Raw genomic sequence first — 23,675 nt, 5'->3', positions numbered from 1 at the left:
GATCTTAATATTTTCTCAGTTGGTACACAATGACAAAAATCAAAAATCCACTATTCTACAGGACTTTGGATCTGTATATTATTTCAGCATGCATCTTGTTACACATATTTAATTATTTTGTTATCTCATGATCTTGATATTTTGGACATCATATGATAAAAATAATTCTGTAATCATATCAAAATATACTCAATTAAAACCGAATTTACTACGTTGTTATTATAAATTTTATATAAGGAGCAACTAGAAATCAAAGTTTGGAAAATATACAAAAGTTTATTTAACTTTAAGTGAGCTTCGTGTCAGCTTTTAAACTTCATACATACATACAAAAATCAATAATCTTCGTTATCTTCATCGTCCTTGATGATACCTAATTTCCGTCCCAAGTCCTTAAAATGGTTAATCACTTCTTCTTGAACTAAATTAAAACTCATTGCAATCATTGCTATGCCAAAAAGAAGATAGAGGGAACAAAGAGCGATTCTTTTTTCACCATCTTCTGTTCTTTGATCAGGAACCAAATCCCCAAATCCAATAGTTGTGAGAGTGATGAAACAAAAATAGGAGCTATCCAAAAGTGTCCAACCTTCCCATGCCTAAGAATAATTTATAAAAAGCTATTAGTATATTATGAGCAAAAATATAAATATATTAAAAAACAACCTTAAAAATATAAGCGCCAAAAAGAATATATGCAATCACGAGACAAATGCTTAGCCATATCGGAACCGGTTTCCTAGAGTAGTCGTCAAAATCCTCTTCTTCCAAAATAAACTCATACTCTTCCAAAAAGGGATCCGCTGTAATACTCATCCAATCATCTTCAGGAACTCTTCCAAGAGGGGTTTTCTGGGGAACCTGGGCTCCTGGAGGTGTACGATTACTTCTATTTATATTTTTATTTGTGGTAGTACACGATGTGGGCTCTGGCAGGCCCGTCTGTGTCTGTATTTGTAGCGGTGGAGGTTTCTTTCTTGTCAAGCTTAAGCCTCTTGTGAATTTATTTCCAGAAAGGTTCTTTGACGGTGGAGTTGTTAGAGCTAAGTCAGGTGCTGGAGGCTTGGACATGCTTGAAATGGGTGGATTCTCCTCAGGATATTCAAATGTAGTATTTTTTGAAGTCTTAATGGATGATCGATTTCGATTCATTCCGGGGCGTCCAATGTCTCCAACATCTTCTTCATAACTAACAGGTGTTCTGTATAAATCATGCATTAATGACATTAATAGGGTTTTTGCTCACCAAATAATCTAATTTCAATAAATTTTAGTATTTTAAATCCACGTACAGTGTGCGAGGTAAAATCATCGACTTTTTTATAACGAAAAAATAGGGTAAACTTTTGTTGCCCAATGCAGCAATTTCAGAGAGGAGTAGTTCAGACTCTATTCTTGACTACACTCTAAATGGCGTAATCGAGGGAAAACAGTCTTAGGAGGAGGGCAGCCAAACTTTAAGTCAACAATTTATGTCCTTTATTGAACCGGTTTGCCTTGGTAGCTGTTGAAAGCAGTTTCCGATGTCGTCGTAAATAAGAGGTATTTTCCAAATCCGTCATGTACCTCTTCAAAGTACAATAACTAAAAATGAAAGCCTTGAAATGCTGCGTCATCGACTTGGTCGGACTTATTGTGATTGCAGGGTCCACGTCCTCCATGATCCTAATATTCCAGAGTCTACCACTGCCAAAGGAATACTCAAGGCTCTGACCTGAAGCCAACATGTTTTCAATCTTAAAAAATAGACTCTCTGAGCACACTATACCTTTATGATCTCCTCAACACTCAATTGGCTGTTTGTGCAAATAAGACAGGGTGTCTAATTTACCTTTTTACCTTTATACTGGTAATTGTTGATTTTTGAAAGCTTTATTTAAATTTTTTATTACCTTTAATAGTCCTTGCTTTTAATAAATCAACCTAGTATTTTAAACTATTCACTATAAAGTAATACAGATTAATTTATTGTTAATTCCATTATTTTAACTTGCACACTGTATGTATAAGGAAAATCACACTTTCTAATATATTATTTGTATAACATTAGATTGATCAATATTTTTTTTAATAACATTATATTGATTTAATCTCAAATCAAATTTATGAAAGCTTGCAATTGTATCCGGCATGTCTATATTAATAAAAATAACTTGGTATATAAAGGTGACTAACTAGTTTACATATAAACTTTAGACTGCTACTTGCAATAGCAATAAAAATTATAAAATTAAGACAAATTAGAATATTATAATAAAAAAAACTAAAAAAACAAAAAAATCCATCTTTTCTTGTATAATCGTAGTAGTCTCTTTTCAAAAATATTTAAAACAATGAGATTTAAAACATTATCCTTTCCTTATTTTTTCAGAATATTAATCCAAAATACTTACTTTTCTTCATTGTTATAGATTGAATATGATGTTGAACTTTCAACTGAGAGTGCAGAGTCGGCAGATCTTTGACTTGTTCTTTGAGATCTGCGTATAGATAAACTCCTTGAAGGGAATCTATTGGATGCAACAACTCTGAAATATGTATAAAAAGGAACATGTACCGTAATAATAGTTAAAAATATTCTTTCAGTAAAATTTCATAGAAAGTGCTTTAAATTTTAATTTTGTCATCATTTTTTTTTGTATTTACTAATTTTTTGAGAAAAAGTTACTCTAATATTCGTTCACTTAGTTTCCAATAAAAGCATATAAAAGGTTTAAAACATAAATTTAGAGGACATAAATAAGGATTATGAATGATACTTTAATAGAGAGCAATAGTAGGCGAGAGCGAAACTGATGATATAGTTAAGTTAATACTCCCTTGTGATCAGGGATATTAATGCAAATACTTCTCATTACTCCTTTAAATCTACATTGTATCGCTAATACTTTTTTAGTATGTTCTTGAAACAATAAATCAAACTATATGCAATTCTAAATTTGTCTTGATAATGCTTTGGTTACCAGGTGGTCTATAGAAATCTGAACACTTAATAATTCAATAAATAATGAAAGTTCAGTGATTCAAGTTATTTCATATTCCGATATACTAAAGTATAAACAATTAGTTACGAAACAAATGAACAAGTCGAGAAAATGATACTTGAAAGGGAATTTCGAAGAATTTTCCTTCAGGCATTCCTTGACGCTCGAAAAACACCAAAATAAGTATTTAAACAGTCGGGCGTCTCCAAGACAACTGTTTACGCCGCCAACAAGTATGAAACGTTAGAGAAGAAACAAGGGCTATGTCAAAAAGCCAAACTGGATCCGGAGGAGTTAAAGAAAACATCCCAGGCCAATCATTTCAAGTTCATGATGATCTATGCAAGAGATCTCTTTATTTTACAACATAATGCCCATAGAGCTATAAAAAAAGGGTAGGAAGAGCGTTATGCAAATGATGAGGCCACTTTTGACACCAGCAATGAAAAATACTCCTCAATTGCAAAAGTATTTTTGATTCTTTTTAGGGGGCCCTACAGCCCTGATGTCAACCCCCTCGACTACACCTTTTGAGTGCATGTAGAGGGGAAGGCCTTCAGTGTTCTTCATCCAAACATCAAGGCCTGAAAGCCACTTTCCGACAGCACTGGGATGCCATTTTTTTTTTTTTTTTTTTTGAAATTCTATTGTCAATTATAACTTGTTAAAGTTTAAAATTAAAAGTGTTCAAGTTTGAATTGACCACCCAGTATAATTAATTCATATTTTAAGCAATTTTTAATCAAGGTGTAGTGAATTTAATTAGCTTTTTTTCTTAGGAGTCGTTCATTTGTTTTTCTTATTGATTTCTTCGATTCTTCTTTTTTTTTCTATGTGAAGTGTGCAGCCTAAAACAGTAGTTACAAAAATGTAATACTGTGGCTATCATTTTATAAAATACACACAGTCTTATAAAAATTAATGGGTACAAATTTAAGTTTCTAAATTCGGATAATGTAATGAATATTTCATAGAATTGTTTATCAAGATTCAAATAATAATGTTTTAACTATAATAATACCAAATTTCATTTGTTTGAAACCCCAAACTCACGTTGTTCAGATTATTTTTCAATAATATTTATAAAAGTATTTTTTGCATTTTAAATTATATTTACGAGTGCAAAATGAATGGATGAATTAAAATTATAATATTACAAAATTTAAATTATGTAATTATTATAATTGTTCAACTGTTTATCATGTAATTAAATACGTTTTATTTTTTGTCCAAATTCTCTAAGCACGTTATTATGAGGAGGTTCACGAACGGAGGGTTAAGAATCGTTTTTACATTTTTAATAATTAATCTCTTATGTTTTTTCTACAAAAGTCCCACCCTCTCTATGAATATATTAATAAATACTTTGGTCTTGCAGCCGCGCGTCTTCTCTGTCGTTTTTTATCATTTTTGGTGCAGACAAAACAACAGATTCTCCAATAACTGAATCGGAACGCATTAGCCATAGCATCTCCAATATTTGACCAGCAGAGAACAGTGAGTGGAATACCCAAAATAGCGTAGAAAATAGTAACTATTTTTGCTATGGGTGTCTTTGGAGCAATATGACCATAACCTGAAACATATTCATTTGGTAGGGTTTAAAAAAATGGGATTAAATGATTTACCAATGGTTGTGATGACAGTAATAGAATAAAAAAGACCTCCAGAAAATGTCCATGTGACACTTTCTTCATTCTCACTACCATCCCAACCTTTCTCCTTGAGTGCTATTATGAGAGACTTTTCAAAGTTTCTAAGATGTGAAGTCACACTCTTTGTCCAATCTTCCTGTATTAAAACTTCCATATCCCTAAAAATTACTATAGCTAAAGGTCATCAAACTAATATTACTCCTCAATAAAAAAATATGTTAAAATAAAATTTTTCATGAATAACATGCTAATTTATCAAAATTTAGTTGGGATGAGTTTATACGGATGAGGAAAAACATCAAAGAAAGCATAAATTTTGCTTCCCAATACTAGCCAAAATATGGACTAGGCAGAGCATCAAATATTTAGTTTAGGGATTCAAAATATAGAATGAGTTTTATTTATTTTTATGTCAACACAAAATCAAGCTAAATTGATGTTCAAATTGAGTAAAATTGGGTGTGTTTTGCACTTGTATTCTTTGATGAATAGTTAGAGTTTTAACGGTCCTTATTTACTCGATGAGTTCCCTCTTAGGACGGATCCTATCGGTCTTTGTATTTTACATAAAAATTTAGATGGTTTATTCATCAAAATAATATATATTTTGTGCATTTCATTTATCTTACAAAATTGAAATACAATATAGTTGTAAGACGAACATATTATATTTTCAGTTAGTTATATCATAGCAGAGGGTGGTATAGAAACAAAGTATAAAGGTAGAATAAAAGAGACAGAGATAAGGGTGTAAAAAGAGACAGAGGGTGAAGAGAAGGAGAGATATAAAGAAAGGATCAAAACAGCATTTTAATGAGCTTTAATGTCATACGAACAGTTATTTTATACGTTTATTTATGAAATTTGAGACTGATTTGGCGAACCGTATCAAATTCCATGTGTTATGACACCAAAGGCAGGCTTATAAATACTGATTATACTACATAGAATATAATGGAATAATTTGAAAGGGAAAAATAGCCTCAATTACGTCCTGAGGGAGTGATTTTATCTTTTTACGGCCAACAAGAGGGACTGGGACGTGCTCCTCATATGCCCTTATTAAGGAATGACTCAAAACTTAAAATAATCATCATTTTCTATCGGCAAATTATTATTATTCACTCCTTGGAGGCGCCATAAATTGAACTTAATGTATCAAAAATAAATTGTTACCATAAAATAATTAATAAATGATGTATTATATTTATTATATTGTAGTCAATTTAAGTATTTAAAATCAAATAACAATGTTTTAAAATGGTTAAAAATTTTGGCCATTTTTTTTTGGCATCCTTCAAATTTGAATCAAAACCCTATAAGTGACTCAAATATATTAAATATGAAGTCAAATTATATATAGATATTTTTCCATTTTTTTGTTTTAGATGGTGTTTATATTAAGACACCCCATGGCACTTAGAGTTTTGATTCTTTAAAGCTCAATCTGTATTAGAGATGGCTCTTACATTTTTTTTATGACCACCTATACATTAATAAATATGTTGCATATTTTCCCCCTCTTTTTCTTAGCCGTGAACAATTTCGCTTATGTCTGCCCTTCATACATTTGAAAAATATATATATTGTTTAAATGAAGAATTCAATAGACTGACGATCCGCAAAAACCTTTTTGTTAGTTCATAAATAGACACACAAGACATACTCAGTCATAGCCCACAAATCCTTGGTTACCGCTTCTCTTGTTTTGGTCATATTTCGTTTTACCATTAATTCATTTTCTTTTTCTAACTCTTCAAAAATAAGTCCACCCAGAAGACAGTATCCAACCACCAAGGAAAAAAGTCCTATATGACTCAACAAAAAGCTTGTGGTCTGTCTTAGAAATCTAAAGCAGTCTGAGCATTTGGAATGAGAAGGAGTCGTCGGAGGGGGTATTGGTGGGATCATTCGTCCCAGATCCATGACAACGTTACCAGTGGGAGACATAGGTATAGAACTGGGATTTCCATGATAAGACATCTTCTTTTTGAAAGTGTTTTCTTGCCTCTGGTCAGGGTTGTGTACTCAAACCTAAAGTCAAATTGATGAAGGGAAAGCTCATTTAAATATTCGTTTTTGTATAAAAAAAATATTATATGATCAAAAAAGATAAAGTATCCCTCTTAAGAAATAAAAAGTGTACATAAAAGTTTTACTAAAACTAACTTCTTTGTTAGCTGTGATCGTATATCCATAAAAAGAGGAAACTTTCCAAGTTTATATGACATTTTGGATATTTACTCACAATGTAACGGTAGGGTTGTCTCCGAAAGAGAACATCGTACTTTATTCCACTTTTGGAGATATCGACTTTGTACATAAATACCCATTAACCCAAATTTGTGTCTTTTTCTATTTTATTTATCTACTTTCAATTGTTGTATTTAAATATATACAGTAATAAAACGTATTTTTTTATAAAATCAAGAAATAACAACACAGAACCAACTTATGATATGTTCAAGTAAAATATTTTATATTCAATATGTTCACAAGCAATATCATCTTCGACACGCCGGCGAACATATTGCCAACTCTTGATGATGAAGGACGTATACAAGGCGTACCACACTGTCATAAAGGCAGCTCAAAGCTATCCCAAATTTGGATGCAAGGAGCGGCAAAATATATTCTCCAAGGTAGCTCAAATTTTAAAGTCTAGGAGGTTTACGTCAGAGATGGAGAAGGGCCACATGGAGGAAGCCCATAAATCAGTTATATTGTTGCTGCAGAAGTTTTGGTTCTTCTGGTGACATACCAAGGCCAGAACCTGTCGGAAAAGGTCACCAAATCTCCAAAGCTTATGTTGATGAACATTGTCATTCCATGAGCCCCAATTATATTATAAAAGACCTGTCGGAGCTACCACGCCGCATTAAGATCATTATCGAAGTCGATGTATACTAAATTAAAGATTAGAAAGGACAATGCGTATGTCAACATCTTTAGAAAGTTAAGTTAATGTAGTTCCACTAGTTTCCCAAATTACGCTTGCTAAATTTTCTGATTCAAAATGTATAGTTATCAAATACACACCTGGTACAAAGAATCTAAAACAATGTGTTAATTTCATCTTTTGATAATATGTAAGATGTATGTTCTTCAAAGTTTGAAAGTTGCAATAGCATCTAATAATTATTTTAACCCTTTTATTTTCAGTTGCCATGTTTTATTACTGAACTAAACGAAACAAAAGAAGACAAGTTTGGTAGAGATCATATGTCTCTGGGTGTAAAAATGTTGGAGTAATAACAAAAGAGGTAACACTTGTGCCATTTCCTCTGTACCGGTGTCAGTGCAGAGAAGGCTTCAGATATCGTTGGCATCTTCATTTGGACTGCCTTTAGCATCAAGAAGTCCATCTGAGAGCCCCTTCCATATTGTCAAAAAGAACCAAAACTTCTGCAGCAACAATATAGCTAAGTTCTGACCTGTTTCGATGTGGCCCTTCTCCATCCCTGACCTAAATTCAATAGAATTAAAAGTTTGAGCCGTCTTGAAGAATATTGTCTACCATTTTTGCATCCAATTTGGATTTGCTTCAAGCGTTCTCCGGCGTGTCGAGGCTGTAACTGTATGTGAAGGAAGATAAAGTGAATAAAACATATTGCTAAAGAGAACATAAGTATTTTGTTCAATCACAAATTGATTTAGAGTTGTTTTTCCTTTATTCAATAAAAATCCCGTTTTTCTTAATTTGGTTATGCTACTTCAAGTCTTGGGTATTAAAAAAAGTATAATGAAAAAAAAAATGTTTTATGGTCAAAGGGGTATTATAATACCCTTTGATCAAATCTTTTTTAAGTCAAGTTTTTTATAGTACATTAGGTATTAGTATGTATTGAAGAAAAGATTAATTGGTAGTCAATTTTTTGAAAAAGACTTACTTCTTACCTTTCTAAAAGTCCTTTGACAAATGTTGAAGAATTAAACGCTACATAATTAGACAATGATTTCTTTTACACATGAACAACTCTAGTTTAGGTTAAAAGAAATTATCTACTTTTGACCAAAAACCCATGATATTTTCCAATTTTTTACCCATGTGTATTTCAATATTCTATCGTTTTGAAAATGTTAAAATTCTTTAACATTTTCATCACAATTTTAAAATATTAATATCTTATCCCCTTATTAAAAAAAACCCTAATCATTGATGTAACATTAAATTAATACTTTGAATACTCACAATGATACATAAATTGATATTTATCAGATTTTTTAACTCTAATTGTAATTGTAGACTTATAAATTACACGTAAATTAATGTCTTTAACGTAAATGAAAAGTCAATTTAGTAAAAGCTTTTTTTTTTCTTAAATAGCATATGTATATCGAATATTTTAAAGAATATTTGTTGCTTTAGTTAATCAAGATAATTTTTCATGTCAGAATAATAATAAAAATTTTTATCCACATCATTTAGCATAAAGCAGAATAATTTGTAAGTATTTGCTTATGTAGCAATATCACAAAGATTTGTTGAATTGTTTGGGTTCCAGACTGTTCCAAACAAAAAACATGTTTCAGGTTTAAAATATATAATTTTATTCGGTTCAAATTTGGATAATATTATAAGGGACTTGAAATGAATAATTGTGCTACATAAATAGAAATCTTGAATAATCGGTGTACTATACAATACTTTAGGTAATTAACTTTTATTTATTTATCAATACAGACAGTTTTTATTCTTTTAAAGTCCATTACGACTCAGTTAACAGTTATTTATAATCTAAAGTTTACTTTGAGGGTTCGTTAACTTTTTTTTCGAAATGATTATCAAATATAGGTAATATATTAAGTACTATTAATTCATTTTACATGAAAGTTGAAACCAATATATAAGTTTACTTCAAAAATTGCAAATGTTTTATATACGTGCTCTTTAGTCGTTATAATCCAAATTCCCACCAATATATAAATGATTATGTTAGATAGGGCATAACTACTAATTTTACTAGTTAATTACTTAGTCTTGTGAAAAGTCAGTGTCATCAGTTCCTCGGTTACAGGGTCATCAATTCTGTTCAAAAACTTATGACCGAATGAACTGACCATAGATATAAGTTATATAACTATTGATCCGTTTTATTTGTTGTCCATTAAGTTAAATATTTTTTTTACCTGGCACAATGATTTACCATATATATTAAATAACTACCATTATCTATAAACTAAATCTATTTTTATAGTCTCTACACTCAAATGACTTAATATTAATTATATAGATAATAAAATATAATTATGTATTGGAGTCAGAGTTGGTGACATCCAATATATTGAAGTCAGAGTAGGACATGTTATGGACAAACTCCACAACCCTGCTTATTAATCCCATTTAAACCCTTAGCGTTACTCTCTGTCATTGAAAAGCAAGCACCTAGTGATTACTTTTACTTAGATGTTCTGTCTACTAAAATTAAAAATAATAAGAGCAGCATTGAAAAGTAAAAAAAATCTGTTCTGATTGCCAAATAAAAATATATTTCTTGTACATTTTAATAAGAGTTGAAAAAGTAGGAAACTTTAAAATTTTCTAAAGCAGTCAACATTTTACTTTCATTCTTAAAAAGACCAGTATAAAGTAGTCACAAGTGCGTGAAACACGAAGAGTTACTCTGAGAAATCGTTGAAGGGTTATAAGTGGAAGTCTTTTTTGGTGACGGAGTAGAATTGAAGATCGACATCTCTGTAATTCTTGACTAAATAATTGAAAGATACAGTGTTGGGGTTGTGTTTATTTTGTTAGTCTCAAAACTGTTTGCAGATCATTTAATGAAACGTCATGGTATCTAAGATGATCTCCTTTAAACCATTCTTCAAATTGTCTGAGTGACCACGTTGCCTTTTTTTTTTTTTTTTTTTTTTTTTACCATACCGGTGTTTCATTAAAATTAATTTCCAGCAATTGATACCTCGAGGGTCAATATGAGGACCGTCTTTAATAACTAGGATGCTAAGAATATTGGCAAAGGGACGTCCAGAGCTCCAGGAATTGGAATTCTGAGCCCAAAACTTTGCTGATATATGGCCCAAGGATATGTAGCCTCTCTTACTCCCCGACTTGAAATCCTTTGATTACTTTTGTTGGGTACTATTGAAGGCATTAAAAATGCAACCACACACCAAAATTTGGATCTACTATCTCCAAGGCCTGGGCCAACTACCCTGGGATCAGATTTTCAAATCTTGTACCAGTTTTAGTCATTTCTTTAGGCTTTAAATGGATTTAATAGAGGTCATATCGAGTAAAGTCCAGACTCTATGATTTAACAACACTTTTTCTATAAACATATCTTTTTCAATCCTAATAATAAAATTTAGAGCTTTGGAACCTAAATATTTTGGCCTATCCAAAAATTAAAATTACAAAATAAGTTTAAAAATTAGAGATAAATTGTTAATTATTTTTTCTAACATATTACATCGAAGGTGCGTAGTTGAAATTGGAACAATTATAAAAAAGAGTAATAAGAAAAACACAAGGGAGAAATTTATAATTCCTCCCCATCAGCTGACAAACTGTACGTTTAGAAAACCCTTTCCAAATCTATTAACGCAATCAATCGAAAAATGACCTCATGTAGAGATGAAAATCAGAGTTGCTGCTCTACTTCATGCAGAATAAACATCAAGAGGGATTCAGAACTTGACTAAGGCAAGCAGACAGACTATTTACAATATCAAAGAGGCCATTAATGACAGTATTGTCATCAATATTAGCTTTAACAAATGGTACACTGGCACACACATCAGAGGTTAAACAGTCCTTTCTGGAGACTAAAATTTCATTCCAGATGAAAATAATATGGCCACTATACTTGCCAGACATCAGCCAGCTACACTTTTTCTTCTGGCTGCATGTCAAGGTCGGAAAAGGTCACGAAATCTCCAAGGCTTCTGTTGATGAATATTGGAATTCCATGAGCCCCAGTTACCTTATTACTAACCTGTCAGAGCTATCAGTGCCACATCAAGGCTATTATCAAAGTCAATATAGACGACATTGAAGATTAAAAAGGGCAATACATATGCCAACATCTTTATAAAGTTGAGTTAATGTAGCTCAACTATTTTCCCAAATTATACTTGATGACATTGCACCTGGTACATAGAGCTTTAAACAATGGTACAATATTATATTTTGATAATGTTTAAGAAGAATGTAAAAGATAATTCTTGAAAGAATACAAATCTAATTATCTCACATTTTTTTAAGAAAACTCGTTCTTGCATTCTTATGTGTTGAATATAAGCCTTTTTGATAGGTAAATATTGGTTTATCTTTACTTTTCAAAAATATTTTCGGTCCAGCACTTCAGTCCAGCACTATCAGTCCACGGTCAAAAGCAATTACCCAATTAAAACACAGCCACCCTAAAATATTGTAACAATGGAGTGAACCCCTAAAATCTATAATTTTAATATTTAAAAAAAAAAGTTCATACTGCAGGATGATCCTATTCAACGTAGTATAGAATCAAAGATAATCTGATACACGATCCGTAATAAAATCAAGGGAAAATTCCGAGGAGCTATACATATGAAGCCATAAACAATTTATATACAAAAACGGTCCGAACTTAAATAAGACCAAAACCCAACACTAATATTTATAATTAAAGAAAGCATATTAAAGTGATTCTACAAAAACTATAAATATCAATATGAAAAATAAAAATATTTTGTATCTTTGAGAAAATATTTTTGCATTAGTATAATAAAAAGTTGTATGAATAACATAATTAACAAATACCAATATTTGAAAACTTTTTATTTGTAGAAAAATGAATATTTTTTTACGTATCAAGTTTATTTACAGGCAAACAAACAAAAACTTAAAAATAAATATCTAAGAACAATGAATGAATATATAATTTTTAAGAATTTAAGTGTAATTCATTCTAATTTTTTATTTACTTTGCACCTTTAAATATATATAAATACTAGCGAAGGGTAACCTGGCCCTGATTCTGCCAAGGAAGAAGCAGGAAATCCCATGGACAATAGTCAGTATTATTTTTTCTTTAATATTTAGACCCCTTCGGCACACAGTGCTCTATTTCCCTAAAAAAAGGACAAAACTATAAAAATTGATATTATATTTATGAAAATAATTAAAATATAATTTATTTGTTAATACAGGACAAATTAACAAACATATAAATTTAATCTCTCTCATCAGATTCATCGTTTACTTTATAAATATGGATTTAGTATCTCCCAATGACTTGTTTATTTCCTTTAGAAAAGTCACTACTTATCAGAAGGCGGTGAATCTGATCTGTAAGGATGCTAATTATTGTATGATTTTCTTGAGTAATTAAGCCTGGCATTTCTAATTTTTTAATTTAATGCTTCTCCGACTTCTTCATAATAAAGCCCAAATAGAAAAGCAGATGAATCAATTACTTGTTTTTCATGCATAAATACTTTATTGAATGATGGAGACATAATGTATCTAGACATTTTTGTTTTACGGACTAGAAGAGGGGAACATGTTCATGGTAGAGGGTATCTTCCCAAAATAGAAATTGAAAAATAAAGATTTAACCATGACGAAAGTTGCGTCAAGTTGCGTTTTGGTAATAGAAATGAACATAGATACATTTTTTTTTGGGGCACCTACTTTTTATATCAAACAGTGGGCGTACATGCCTCTATTGCTCAATGAATCCTTGGAAAATCTCTTGACATTTTTTTAACTGCATAAGATATTCATATTATGATAATTAACATATTTTTATGAATATAATTTTTTTAAATGACGCATGACAAAAAAAAATTTAGTTCATATGAAAACCTTAGAGCGCCAAAGGGGTGGGGGAGGCCTGTAGTATCCCCCAAAAATAAATTTATATACGTTAATGTTATTGTCAAGGCGCAAATTTCACCACTGTTAAATCCTTGCTATCTCAATTTTTGTTTTGGATAATACCTATTGTATTAATCTTGGAGTACACTATCAAGCAAAATCCTAATTTTAGAAAAGTGAGCAAATATTCGCAGGTTTTTTTTTATTTAATACTCTTCATTAATAATGTATCTAACTTAACACATTGAGTTTTTTTTTGTTTTTTTGTGCACACTTGTTTTTCTATACTAAAACATTAGGTAAATAAATAATTTTATGTATTGAAATCATAAAAAATAGTAAAATTTTCATAAAATATATATATATTTCTTTAAATAATATAAAAATATATAAGTTACAAAAAAATACTGTAATATAGTTACCTTTAACAATTGCATTGCCCTATTTTTATTTAAAATTATGTACAAAGCTCTAAATAGCCTTCAAACATTAACTCAATTATATTATATTTTTGTTATAATCTCATAGGTATAATATACTCGCGAATTAAGTAATAATAAAAACAATATTTTTAATCATTAAATTGTTTTTAATGTCTGAACAACAAAATATAGACACATTTTTATAAGATGTATAGAACAAAAAAAAATCTAATTTAACAATATTAATATTTAGAGGTTTTGACGGTTTTTTTCTGTAAAATAAAGCACTGTGCGGCCCGGGAAAGCATTATATAAACTAAATATGATGTTTGTATTTAATATACAGTGATGTACATCCTGTGAATTTCTTAACTAATCTGGGTTTTTTTTTTTGGAATTGGTAATCTCAAGAATGAATTTTCTTTTTTTGAAAAGTTATCGTTACAAGTAGTGAATATCCTTTCCTAAATAGATTCAATTATATTTAAAACCTAATCTTACATTTGTATATATACTTTTTGATATATAAAACTTGTAAATTAAACTATAGTGGTTAATGAAATTAATTGAAGGATGAGTCGATATGAATTTTTATTACTTCAGATCAATAATACCTTTAAAACTAAGAGTATGAAGGTTTTTTTAACCTTTCCTAAATAAATGGAATTGTAATCAGATGAGTGTGCTGGATATGATCAATTTGTTTTTCAAGGACACTAAAAAAAGTCGAATCAATAAAATATTTCTTATTGTAGGAGACGAAGTGGAATTGACTGTAGGAGGAATCACTCTGAGTTTTAATTAAGGTAATTAATGAACTGTGGATGGAAAATAGACTCTGACTGATATTATTGTTATTGAACACTGATCTATGTTCCACGAATATAGAAGTCATTGTTACAGAAATAATGATAAAATTCATCTCTACAATGAATGTACCCTCCATAATAGGAGGTAAGATCCGCCAAGTAAGGTTCTATGTCATAGAAGGCCGATATCTCTGAACAACCAGTTTAAGGCTGGATGTCGTTGCTAGGTTATCGAAACGAAAATATATACATTGAAAGGAACAAGGGCTGGATCCAGGTCCAAATACCAGGAAATTCATCTAACTAATCTATTAATTAGAGTACCAACCCGTCAAGATATTAATTTTGCATGTGTATGTGTGAGTCTCTAGAAGACAGTAGTTCATACGATCTTAACGTGTAAATAAAACAATAATAACAAATTTAATAAAACAGAAACTTATCATTGTCATTAAAAGTAACTTTACAATTTAATTGACTAGGAATGGAGGTCAAAATTTTCTATTTCGTATATAACTTCTCCCATAGTCCACGTAAGACCTCTTATTACGTTTTGATATTATGGTGGACTCTTGCTTCCACCGCTTGATGAAAGGGGTTTGCACTGATACAGATGATCCGACTCCACGTGGTTAATGGATACCGTCCAGTCATTAAGTCATTAATAAGCTGAAGGTAGAGCAGGAGCTTCGGTTCTCTGGTTACATTCTAATTAACTATTGAGCTGGTGAAAGCACGTCAAAACTAGTTGTGTTTTTCCAGAGTATCGTTTTGCAAGAATGAGATAATTAGTCTCATCCTGTTTCCCTAAGTCAACAGAGACATATTTCAAAGGGGGGGGGGGTAGCAATTTTTTGAACCCCCGGCTCAGATATTTGTTTAAGTAATATTCTTAAATATTCTAGACAAGATGAAACCATTCTACTAACATCATTTTTCTTCTTCGGCCAAAAATATAGTTGTTATGCAATCTGAAGGTTTTTTATATTCCATTGTGTTGCATGTGTAATATTTGTAGTAGACCTTGATTCAGTGGGGACACACATTCGTGAGTAATAAAGAAGGAGAGAACAGAATCTTTATCGCTAGATAATTCATTCCATAGTTGAACGGCTAAACTTGGATTAAAATGACTGAGAAAATTTCCATTAGGATTAGTAAGTACTTCCTTGACTTGATTGCTTGAGATGCATAAAAGAATGCATATCAGGCAAAAAAAAAAAAAGGAAACTTATTGGTAGCACTAATTTTAATTGGGTCAGGTCATACCCTCAGGCAAAATACTACATTAAGAAAACTTCACAGTTTCACTTAGTTAAAAATTATCTTTTGATGGTATGATGCCCAAAATTCGCATCGAGCAAAAATATTAAAGATCCTTAAAAGAATGATAGTCTTTTCTAAATATAAGAATTTTATCATACAATTTTTTCACACCAAGAACACCTGATAGCGTCTCATCAGTTCAACGATAGAATTTATCACCACTACTGACGAGGCCCATATGAGATCGATTATAACGATACCTGGCAAATTCAGTTACAAAATTTGAATTCTTCATTTAGGGGAATTTGCCAATATCCATGTAAACAGTAGAATATAGCAAAACATTTTGTATAAGAAGGAATAGATGCAATTATATCCTTAAGAGAAGCAGGGAAAAGATGTGTCGGACGAATTACATATTTATTAAGCTCAACAAAGTATATCACTTTCCTTTCCTTACTGTTATTTTTTGGAACGAAGGATATGGGAGAAAACCACTCCAAGACTTTCTCAATAACTCCAAGACCTTCATCTCCTTCAAGCTTGCTCTTTGCAGCATCTTACAATACATTTGGAGTTTTGCGAGCATTGTAAACGTGTAATAGTTTGATAGGACCTGGGTTCAGATGAATTTTCATTGTACCACCTTTTATGACCTTGAATTGTTCATTAGTTTCATGTTCAAACCCAATTTAAATGAATGGCTTTCAAGATTCTCTCTCTATGTGGGAGATGTTTTGTAGAGGATATAACATCTTTATGAACTCTAGTAGCTTTAACGAAGACCTGCGGGATATACGGAATACTCTTCCATCCGAGTAGTATTTAATAATTAAGAGACGTGTCGAGACTAGAGTCTTTTCTAAATATAAGAATTTTACCATCATCCAATTTTTTTATAAATAAAAATTTGTAGTTAATATGTGATCTATCACGTATTAACTACAAATATTTATTTTTATGTCCCTCCAAAAAAGTGAGCATAAACCATGTTAATGTCACAAAAAATATTTTAATTTAACATTTGCCCCCCCCCCAAAAAAAAAAAAAATAATTCTTTCCAGACCGATTTGGACCAAAATTGACATTTAAAAATATATATATATATGACGTTATACGGGATCAAGACCGAATTTTGTCTTCTGTAGACAGAATTTTACAACAATAACAGAATTAATCCAAATTATATTTGTCTTTGGCTGATCTAGGATTTATAGAACGCAACCCAACACGACCAATTAAGTTGTTAATATCTTATTAGTTTGAGATTTGTCCTATGATAGAGCAGGGATGATTGAACATCCTAAAATGTCAAAACGCCATATCCATGGCGTACCAAACTGTCATCATGGTAAGTCAAAGCAATTCCAAATTTGGATGAGAGGTGCGGCAGACATTTTTCTTCAAGACAGTCTAAACTGCAAAGTCTAAGTGATTGAGGTCAAGGCATGAAGAGGCCTTATGGAGGCAGGGCATAAGTAAGCCATATATTTAGTGGATAAGTTTTGGTATTGTAATGAACTTCTTGATGCTATAGGCAATCTGAACGGAGTTGTCAACGATATCTGCAGCTTTCTTGGCACTTATACAGGCACAAAGGAGATTTTACACAATCTGCCTTTATTTTAGTTGTAGCTCCGACATATTTTTACACTTACTAGAAACATGGGATACTAGAGACATGGGCAAAACTAGTTTTTTGTTTTAGCTGTCATTTAGTTTTGTAATGAAACCTCGTAATTAAATATAACGGGGATAAAATTGTTTTTAATTGCGACTACATTTTTTGTGTCTTCACTTTGTACGGTTGTCTTTTACACATTTCATTTTTTTGTCAAATAAATGTAAATACATCAACCAAAAAATCACTCACCTAAAACTTTAATTAACGCTGAATGAATTTTGTTTGATTCAATATGCATGTTCATTCTTAAATAAATATATACATGTATATATTTTTTCAGATTAAAGTTGTGGGAAAAAGATATATTAAATAAAATATTCATAAAGATATTTACATTTCATTTGATCAATTTAAATAATTAAACAAAAAATTAATATAAATAAATAAATAGTACTTAAATTTATTTACTTACTTATATCAAATGTTCCTTTTGAACAATCTTAACCTTCTTAACCAACAATCACTTTACTTTTTACACTAAATACTTTACACAATAACCTCTATAGAAAAAGCACTGGAGTATAACACAAAATTATTTCTTTCTTTAAAAAAAAAATTAAGGAATTTTTTTAGCTGTTGTCTTCGTCATGATATTTAATATTATTTTCTACAGTAAATATAGGGCTAAAAGATGTTTGTGTATAAGCTCATACACAAAAATAATATCATTAGGAACGTCACAAAATTCTTTACAATTGTAAATGCTAAAATTTGTTTACATGTTGTCGTATGTTTTTAATATCAGTAAGTTTTAACCCACATTTATTTTACTTTAAGCTAAATAACGTTATTAAATTGTAGGCTTGTGAAAAAGGGTAATAATATACTTATGTAGATTACTGACGTAGCATTAGAAAGCAACTCAATCACATCCAACAACTTTCTTTTTTGCGTACGTCTATGATTTATTTCAAAGTGTAATTTTAAACTATTGAATATTGTAGGTAAATGTGATGTTCATATTTCGATGTAAGTATAATAAAATATTCTATATATGAACATAAATATCTAAAACTATCAATAAAAATATAAAAACATGAAAGAAAGAAACGAAACTTAGTTTTGAGAAGGTAAAAACTTCATTGAAGTTAATACTTGAATGCATATGTAAATTTAAAACGTAACAAAGGTATAAAATGTTATTTTTTACATATGCCTTAAGCTTTGTTATAGATAAAATTCAAAATATTAGAGAGTGGGGACTAAAAACTTGCATTTGCATTTAACTAAGAATATATCCATGTTAATTTTAGTTATGAGGTTTTATTATGCAACCTACGACAGAAGAAACAAAAAAAAAAGTCTAGTTTCTATCCAATGTTCACAAAAAAAATAATTTTATTAGAAATTTTTGGAAAACTTGAGTCTTTTTGGGGAATAATTTCAAACATCTATTGCGTTTTACAGACAATTAAATTTCTTGGAAAAAAAAATTAGAAAACTCAAATAAAATTTTAATATTTTATTTATAAAAAAAATCAAATAGTATGTTTCATTTAAAAAAAAAAATCTTAATTTTAGGAATCTTATTTACATTTTTTTATCTTTTGGATGGAATTGGTAATCTTCTACAACGTTGTGGGTATCGTTTCCATACTGATACAATACTTATACAAGTCGGAATGGATCAACCAAGTGACTACATAAAAAGTTGCATTTGGATAAATAATAGTCAGATGAATAATTCTGACGCAATTGTCTATACGGACGGATCTAAAGACGAAGACGGAAGCACTGGGCTGGATCGGCGGCTACCAAAGCTGATGCCATAATTTGTCATTCAATGGCCTCATTAAATAAAGAGGCTTCTGTGTTTCAAGCAGATATTTTCGCCATAACGCAATTTGTAGAAGCTCTTCTCAAGAACGAAAAAAATGAACAATATAATAATCAGATCAGACTTCCAATCAGTAATTATTTCAATCTTTAATCCACTTACTACTAGTAGAGAAGTTTTAAAGTGTAAAGAAACTATCATCAAAGGAATGAGTAAGAAAAATATACATCCCAAATGGTGCAAAGGACGGTTTAACATTACAGTAAATGAATTTGCAGACCATCTTGCGAACAGAGGCACTGAGAGCCAAAACTAGTTTGCTATTAAGACCCCTCCAATCTACATAGAGAAGGTAATTCATGACTTCTTCTTTCATTATTGGCAAGAACGATATAAAAAAGCTGAAAGTATTAAACATACACATAATATGCCTAATAAGCTGAAGTGTATCAAGCTCGGAAGAAAAAAATTGCAACTCATTTACAAGCCAACACTGCTCATGACCCTTTTCTAGCCCACCTAAAAACTAAATCATTTTTTTGGAAAATTAATTTGAAAAGCTAAATTTGATTTCAAATTTTAATTTTTTTTTCAAAAAATTAAAATATTAAATTTTCTAGTAAAAAAGCATAAATTCCTTTTTTTGTTTTGGGTGGGTCTATTTTTCTAAAAGTTATACTACTACAAGTTTTGGGTACCCACTCTGTAGGTACATACTATTAAGCTCTATATACTAAATTTTCTTTTTTTTCAGAAATGTTATTTTGTTTTTGGACAAACTAATTTACACATGGGTTGTATCAGAAAACTCGAGGTGCTAATCAAGTACCGAGGCAAATAAAGTGTTTAATTTATTTGGAAAAATGTATATTCTTCTTTAAAGGCTTTATATTATGGGCAATATTAATTTCATTTTAATTTTTGTTGGCAAAAAATACCGAGATAATTATATGCTACATATATTTCACTCATTTTTGCAAAAATATTTAACGTTCAATTCCTCCTCAAAATGGTTTATGGTTGAAAAAAAAAATGTTTATGTATTTATTTATATAAATCAATAGTATTGTTAAATCAGACCAGTTAGTGTAATTCATAATTCAATTTTCCAATAAGTTGATATTTTTTTTTTTGGAAAGCAAATTTGTAAATTTATATTTTTCAAAATTTAATTTTTTGCGTATAGTGCATTTTGCATAACGTAATATCTAAATTTTAGATGAATGGAAAAGTAACCCGGCTAACAGGCGGAAACAAATAGAGATTGGACAAATATCCAAATATCTAGGTCTGATATATTAATATATGAATTGACTTCATTACCAGTTAGAAGCACAGTTGCTTCATTTGTCAATGACTATCCATTAGCTTATGAAATATTATGAGTATAAATCAAAGGTAGAAAGACTCGACAGTGAAAGAAAGATCCACATGAAGATCTAAAAAAACATTTAAAAAAAATACATCTATAATTTTTTAACATCTAATAATTCTAAATGAGATAAAACTCCTTTGGATTTATCTCAGAATCTCAGGATATTTATCAAAATGTGATTTAAAAATGCAACAATAATTGATTATTTTCATTCCATGACTTTCGTTATACTTCAAAAATTTATTTATCTAATGCTTCAAGAGTTTACTTTTTGTTTAATCGTTTTCAACTCGTTCCAAAATTATTCTCGTTTTGTCTGATTGTACTCTTAAATATGTTCAAAGTGGATGCCTTATACATCCTTAATAACAAAATTTGTACAAGGCAATGTTCATCTTATCAGTAGATTTTTTGAAGCTGAAGAAAAATCGGAAACATAAATTGTTAAAGATGAGCAACAAATTTTATTGATTTTCTGTAAACTTGTATTATCTTCTTTGGATTTCAGCATCGATTCTTTGTTTTTTAGGTGTGAATCACGAAATATAATTCTGAGTGGCATCCCTGGTCTCAATCACCAGCAACTTGTATTTATTTTTTTATTAGCTGAACTTGTCGCTATATATGTTATGAGCATTTATTATTTACTTAATAACAAGCTGTTATTAAGTTGCAGTAAACAATCCCCTATGTTTAAATGTATCCAACATTTGAAAGGTCTTTTTTCGTTATCTTTTTGGAGAAAAAAGGTTAAAAGGTATAATAAATGATGATGACTGTTATATTTATAAAAGTTTAATCAATTTAATGCATTAAACATATCAAATTTTCATCATCATCTAAATAATTTGCTATAAAGAAGATTGATTTCATATTTAAAATAAACATGCTCTTGAATTACAAAATCAATTTTATGCAAAATATTGTTAATTTTAATCAAATGAGTAAAAATTCAATGGACTTGTTCTTATCTTCTTTTTTTTAAATGTCGGGAAAACGTTTTACAAAAAAAAGTGGACATATTCAGTGAATATCTCCCTTATGGCATTTCTCTATCATATTGCATTACTTTGGTTAAACTTTATTCCTTGCGGCTGAGTACAGCTTTTGCATTTTCTCCCAAACATTCTCAAAATGATCAGTGTCCACGTTTATGGATCCACTAATAATAAGGAGTTAACCAAAAATTTGCTAAAAATACAAATCTTTTGACTCTGGAAATGCTTTACATTAAAAATTTACATCAATTGTTGAAAAGGGCAAATGTGCCCGCTATACGCCGAATAGGAATACTTTATTTTGCATTTTTTATACAAAACTGTCGGTAAAACTTTTTAATTATATTTTGAATAAATATTGTACATTTTAATAGTTATTCTTTATAAAATGTTTTCTTTCGTCTTGCCTTGTCTATTGTTTAAGATTAAAATTTTATTTTTATCGTAAAACTGTGAAATTTACAAATTCCTATGTTGACTGCAACTTTTAAACATTGATCAATATGGATCGAACTATTCCCCTCAATTAAAAAAAAATATTTTGGCATAATGCTAAGTTATTGGGCTTGGTGGATTTGCCTTCAAAACACATGAGAACCCATATTTTTTTCGGGATTCTCCTGCAAATAAATTCCAGCCCTAAAATCCGTGGAGTAAATTATGCATTTATAAGTTCTAAAGTAGTTATAGCAAGTCGACTTACTTCTTGCAATAAACTGCAATTGAGGGAAATTAGGAAGGTGATTATTGTATTTGTAGAAACATATCCCACTTTTTCCGTGCGTAGTCCTAGGGGAAATTCCTTGGATTGGGAATTCATCTCAGATTTGTTTCGATATTTTCCTTCTTGGGGGGTTAGATATTATCATAAACTAAAGACTATAATAGATTGATTCCGGAAAAGTAAACAATGAGATGATCAAAGTCTTTTGGGTCCTTTTTTATTATTAATATGAACGTTCTTTAAATTTAATTTTTTTAGTTGTGGCTGAGTTGGGTATGTTACTCAATTGTATGTTTATTTTTAGAAAATATTTTTTTTCGGTGCTTTATGTTTTAAAGGAATACAAATGGGATGGTGGGATGGTGGGCAATAATTAAGGGGGAGAGTTTAAAACCAACGGTTTTATTTTTGATTTTTACTTTCCCATTCCCTCTTAATTTATTTTTTCATGGTGGCATGTAGGTTTGATATCTATTTTGTGAAATAAAGTCCATTAAAATGTAAAAAAATTTCAACAATATCCGCCTGATATTTCGAAAAAAATATATTAAGAACTAGTAATTATATTAATAAGGTAAATTTTGTCTTTTTGTCTCTATAAATATATGAAAACAAGTCACGAGGTGCATTTTACGTAGTGTTCCATAATTTCGATCAATATTATATTTTAATCTAATAAATAAGGATGTAGTTGTACTAATGATAAATGATATGATTACCAAGGAGAAAATAAAACCTCCCATCGTTATTATGCTACTCTACTCCCTCCAAAATGTCTTCAAACCAACCCAAAAAAAACTTCCTCTAAGAATAGCTCTAACTATTAATAATAAAACAATTAAGAAGTGAGTGAGAAAGGGACCTTCCATACGATATCTGCAAGACTCTAAAATTCACAATAAAGGATAGAAGGATTCAGAAACAATATGTGAGGTCATTGTTCGATCCATATAAACAAAAAGAAAACGCTTGCTTATGACTTTCATGCCTGCAAGGAACTTCAATTGATATGGTTGGTAATGTTTAATGGACTCACTAACTATCTTGGGAGAGGAACGACCCGAAAGGACAAAAAAATGGTTTTAACGTCATGGCTCCTCCGTTTGAATTGGATCCAAATTTATCGCAAAGTATGATTGTAATGTCCAATTTTGAAAATA

General features: G+C 30.2%; 2 protein-coding genes across 2 annotated transcripts in view; one reads left to right on the top strand and one right to left on the bottom strand.

The window, feature by feature from the left end:
* The window catches only part of LOC121128752 (uncharacterized), a 47,826-nt gene extending 38,764 nt beyond the window's left edge, over positions 1–9,062 (top strand). Inside the window, exons 11-12 of the transcript XR_011783250.1 lie at positions 7,139–7,728; positions 7,802–9,062. The gene's annotated coding sequence lies outside the window, so the exon portion shown is untranslated. The remainder of the gene's footprint in view (positions 1–7,138; positions 7,729–7,801) is intronic.
* On the bottom strand, positions 257–18,428 carry galene (potassium two pore domain channel subfamily K member galene). The gene is made up of 7 exons (XM_040723633.2): positions 18,054–18,428; positions 6,306–6,673; positions 4,613–4,797; positions 4,350–4,560; positions 2,394–2,528; positions 667–1,201; positions 257–599 (listed from the first exon to the last, which is right to left on the bottom strand). Exons 2-7 carry the CDS (start codon positions 6,620–6,622, stop codon positions 336–338), a joined length of 1,647 nt encoding a protein of 548 aa, XP_040579567.1. The 5' UTR covers positions 6,623–6,673; positions 18,054–18,428; the 3' UTR covers positions 257–335.
* Positions 18,429–23,675: the final 5,247 nt, after the last annotated feature.

The sequence above is a fragment of the Lepeophtheirus salmonis genome, chromosome 13 (assembly GCF_016086655.4).
Source record: "Lepeophtheirus salmonis chromosome 13, UVic_Lsal_1.4, whole genome shotgun sequence".
Lineage (NCBI taxonomy): Eukaryota > Metazoa > Arthropoda > Copepoda > Siphonostomatoida > Caligidae > Lepeophtheirus > Lepeophtheirus salmonis.
This window is presented reverse-complemented; position numbering and strand designations above follow the sequence as displayed.